Raw genomic sequence first — 4,248 nt, 5'->3', positions numbered from 1 at the left:
ATATGTTGAATTTAGGATTAGACATTAGGTATGTCTAGATCGAAATCTGTACGATGTTAAATTTTGGAAAACATGTGTTCTTTTTAATAAAGAGAATAATATCGTAATATGTGATTCATACCACATGTGCTATGACGACAAGAAAGGTAATAGGAGAATGAATTTCTGCTTCTCTACTATGCGAGACCTTTGAGATTATAAGTTAATCTCAATCTTACCCTAAGTGACTATTTAGTTATCTACTTGAAGTTCTGATCGGTGGCTGCTACTTTAGTATGTTTCCTATTGGCTATGGGTGATTCAGTCTATGAAGCATAATTAGGAAAACGACTGATTAGAATGAATAGATTCTAACTTAAAAGAAAGATTAAGATTGATTTACATCTGTGATATTTATTCACTGGTATCAGTTACATTTTTGGTTCAGTACATAAAATGTAATTGTGAATAATATGTTTGATTGGAGATAGTGAACATGCTCTTGACATAATAGTCAATATGAGGGATTAGAGATTTTCATATTGATGTAAATAATTTAATTTGGGATAAAGGCAAGTTTTGATGTTTTTGATTCGTTCTATGGAGCAGCTAAGTAAGGTGTGACAATCTTCTTAGCAACTGAATGCTCAATGTGCTTGATGTCGCACGAACCATTTTCCCTAAAGTATGGAATGAATGTTCTTATATGGTCTTTGTGACTAATTAATTTATACTCTGGTCTTCGTGACTTGATCATCATAAAGTCTATGCGACTTATTTAGTCTTTGTGACTAATTAATTTTGTTCTTATTTTCATGACTTGATCGTCAAATAGTCTATATGACTTAATCGGTCTTTGTGACCAATTAATGTTTGACTTTGACATTATAACATGATCACCTTGTAGTCTATGTGACCAAATAACCTTTTTGGATTGACTTGGATGAGTGGGAGATATAGGACGTTGCATCAGTTGCAATATTAGGAAGATGAAGGGGTGTCCATTCACCTTCATCTTCCTCCAATGAATGTCATCAAAGCATCAGCTTGTAACCGATGGTTGCTTCCTATTTATTCTGGCGTCCAAGAGCTATCGGTGGAAAAGGGGTGAGTGCGACGGTGATTAATGCGACAGTGAGCAAAAGAGAAAGTCCTGTGGTCCGAATTTGGTTCGTGAAAAAAATCTGAGAGATTCCAAATGGAGATCTTCTCGACGACAGTAACAACGTCTTCACTGACATCTTCTTCAATTTCTTTTCGAAAAATCACTATGAATGTTTACAATTTTATTTCTTAATTATTTCATGCATATAATAGGCAACACAGAAATCTTGTTTGCACCTGAAAGAAAAATTATTAGCCAAATGATTTGATTACTTGCGATGAGATTATAATAAAATATAAACTAAAGGCTACACCTACAATGAAGTGCCAGAAACATTAACTAGAATCAAGCATATGCAAACCTCAATTTGCTCAGTCCGAAATCTGTAATGCATCGTTAAAAAGTTGAAGCCAAAAGACACAGTCCGTGTCCAGTTACATTAAGTCCAGACATGATACTCAACAAAAATTAGCTCGTTTTTGCTAATCGCTCCCAATTATTCCGTAGCAATAGCATAAACAAACCAACTATTCACAATGAAGTTCATTTTTATGACAAAAAAATTATCTTTTTTTAAAAAAAAAAAAAATTGGTCAAAGCTTTCGTAAAAGTGGTCTGTTTATCTTCATGATTTGGGCAAAAAGTTTCTATATGGACAACATCGAACCATTGATTTATAAAAGATCAAATAAAAATATATTTTAGTTTTAATTTCAATTTGTTATATATTTCATAAATTCTAAATTTATTAATTCTTATTTCATTTTCAAAATTAATTCTAAAATTTACTTTAACATTAAAGTAAATTTATTTATTTAACATTAAATTTATTACGTGTAAATTACATAAAACTGCAGAAACCCTAGAGAATAAGCACTGAGCTATTCGAGTCGGAGGCCAACAAAAGTTCATATCGGAGCCATCGTCCCATCGACGACGGGGAAGCAGATATGGGGAGCCGCCTGGGGCGACGGGTGATCCACTTCGCCAACCTGCCCATTAAGCTTATCCTGCCGCCGCCGCCCTTCGACTACATTCGCGAGGTCGCCCTCAAGACCATCCCCTCCGCCTCCAAGATCGAGATCCGCCGCGTCCTCGAGTCCCTCTACGGCTTCGACGTCGCCCAGGTACGCACGCTCAACATGGAGGGGAAGAAGATCAAGCGCGGCCCTTTCCTGGCCGCCAAGCCCGACTACAAGAAGGCCTACGTCACCCTCCGTTCCCCTCTCTCCCTCTCCAGTGATCTCTTCCCCGTCAAGGTCATCCTCGAAGAAAAGGAGCGCGTCGCCGCCGCTGCCAAGGCCGCCGCCGCTCGATCCTCCGTCGTCGAGGGGGAAGACGGCCGGGGCGAGAGCAAGCACTGGCTAGGCGAGCGCCGCCGCAAGGATTACAAGGATGCTTCATTGAAGGGATACTATGGCAAGCGTGCTGATGTTGCTCGAACCCGTAGCGTGGGCGGTTACCATCATCGCAGTGGAGGCAGAGAAAGGGTAAAGAAGGAGAAGGAGGAGAGGAAGTTCCCGTGGAGTGGCATGAATTTGTCAGGGAAGAGGTAGTCTTCTTTTGGCCAAATAAGCAATGAAGTCTGCATCTTTTTCGAATTACCTTGTTGGATTTGTACTGATAAAACATCTTTTTTTGAATTGCCATGTTGGATATGCAAGAGTTAGTTCCTGTTGAACTCTAATAATTTCTCCTTAGGGAGATTGTTTTAGATGATAGTTATGAATCTTGTGGTCTCTTGTTGATGGTGTTGACTTATGAACTACATCGTCTACATGATGGATTGATAGTTGATTTAATTCAAGTTTTAGAATTTCATTTTCTTTCTCTTTTATCTAGTTGATTCTTGGTCATTGAATGATTGTTTGTGCTCAAGTGATTAAATACGCTATAGTGATAGCCTGAGTTTTTTGATTGCTACCTCAGATGTTCAATTCTCACTTTCCTCCTAAGCTTACCTAGTTAAAGTGAAAGAATGTATGTTGGTTATGAATAAACTATTTGCATTGCATGGTTTAATAGTCAGGCATAACATCATATATACTTAAATCTAGTGTTGGCTGATTTTTAAATTGTGACATTAGTTGGAAAACATGAGGCAAGTGGAAAATTTATGGTTTAGATGGAATAGTTTGTTGCACTCTCTAAAAATTCTGAGATGTGAAGAATAATATTATTGGAATGTGACAGGTAAAATGGCATTTGTGCTGATGATTTTCTGGTCCTTAGTTCTCTAATTTTGCTACATTTAGTCGTGCTCATCTTGTGAATCACATGATTACTGGAGATATGAAGCAATCTCCTGGGTTAATCAATCCTAATGTTTATTATAATTTGATTTATTTCCCCCTACAAGTACGAGAAAAGCTTTGATGGTCTATTGAAATCTATTTGAGGAAAGCATATAGCAGTCTTAATTGTGCAAAATTTTGTCACAGTGTTACTTTTCACTGTGACCTCAACATGGAGGAAACTAACTGCATTATCAGGAAAGTGTTGAACCTTATCATCTCTTTGCCAAGTATGTTGGCATATGAGCAGATTCTGCCATATTTTTGATGGTAAGTGGACATGATTCAAGTTTTTGATTTAAAGTTTTTATTTTCATTTCCTTTTCTACAGCATGGTTCTCAAATATGTGTTTATATATGATGAATTACTGAAGATGCACAGTGCATAATAATCATATGATTTCCTAGTTGCTATACAAGTGTTAAGATCCACTATTCCTCTTGAGCATTATTAGTTATTTGAAGTATTGTAAGTTTTAGTCGATAGAGGAATGTGTATTGGCTATGGACACGAGTTATGGTCTAATGTCTTGAGCTAGTGTGGTATACTGATATGTATAAATAGAACATGCTCGCTTCCTTGTATATTGTGAACTTTATTAGAACTGAAGAGTTGATGATTTAGTTAGCATTGATTACATGGTTTTAAAACCCTAATTGGACTGCTAGATTGGCCACTCAAGCAGATCGTGAAGCGAACTGTATAAAGGTGTGGTTTGTAAGTGCAGCTAAAAGAGACTTTATTTGCTTCATTTGAACCAAGTGCGATTTAACTAAATTGACTTAAAATCTTAAGCTACGTTATTTGTAGCTTGTAGCTAATGTCAAACTTTAGATAGAGATAAACACTTCGAATATTAATAATATGAA

General features: G+C 36.8%; 1 protein-coding gene across 1 annotated transcript; it reads left to right on the top strand.

Moving 5' to 3' along the window:
* Positions 1-1,941: 1,941 nt before the first annotated feature.
* LOC122019933 lies at positions 1,942-2,823 on the top strand. The gene has a single exon (XM_042577580.1). It carries the CDS (start codon positions 2,035-2,037, stop codon positions 2,638-2,640), a length of 606 nt encoding a protein of 201 aa, XP_042433514.1. The 5' UTR covers positions 1,942-2,034; the 3' UTR covers positions 2,641-2,823.
* Positions 2,824-4,248: the final 1,425 nt, after the last annotated feature.

The sequence above is a fragment of the Zingiber officinale genome, chromosome 9A (genome assembly GCF_018446385.1).
Source record: "Zingiber officinale cultivar Zhangliang chromosome 9A, Zo_v1.1, whole genome shotgun sequence".
NCBI lineage: Eukaryota > Viridiplantae > Streptophyta > Magnoliopsida > Zingiberales > Zingiberaceae > Zingiber > Zingiber officinale.
Note: the sequence above shows the minus strand (reverse complement) of the source record. Positions and strands in the feature narration are given on the sequence as shown.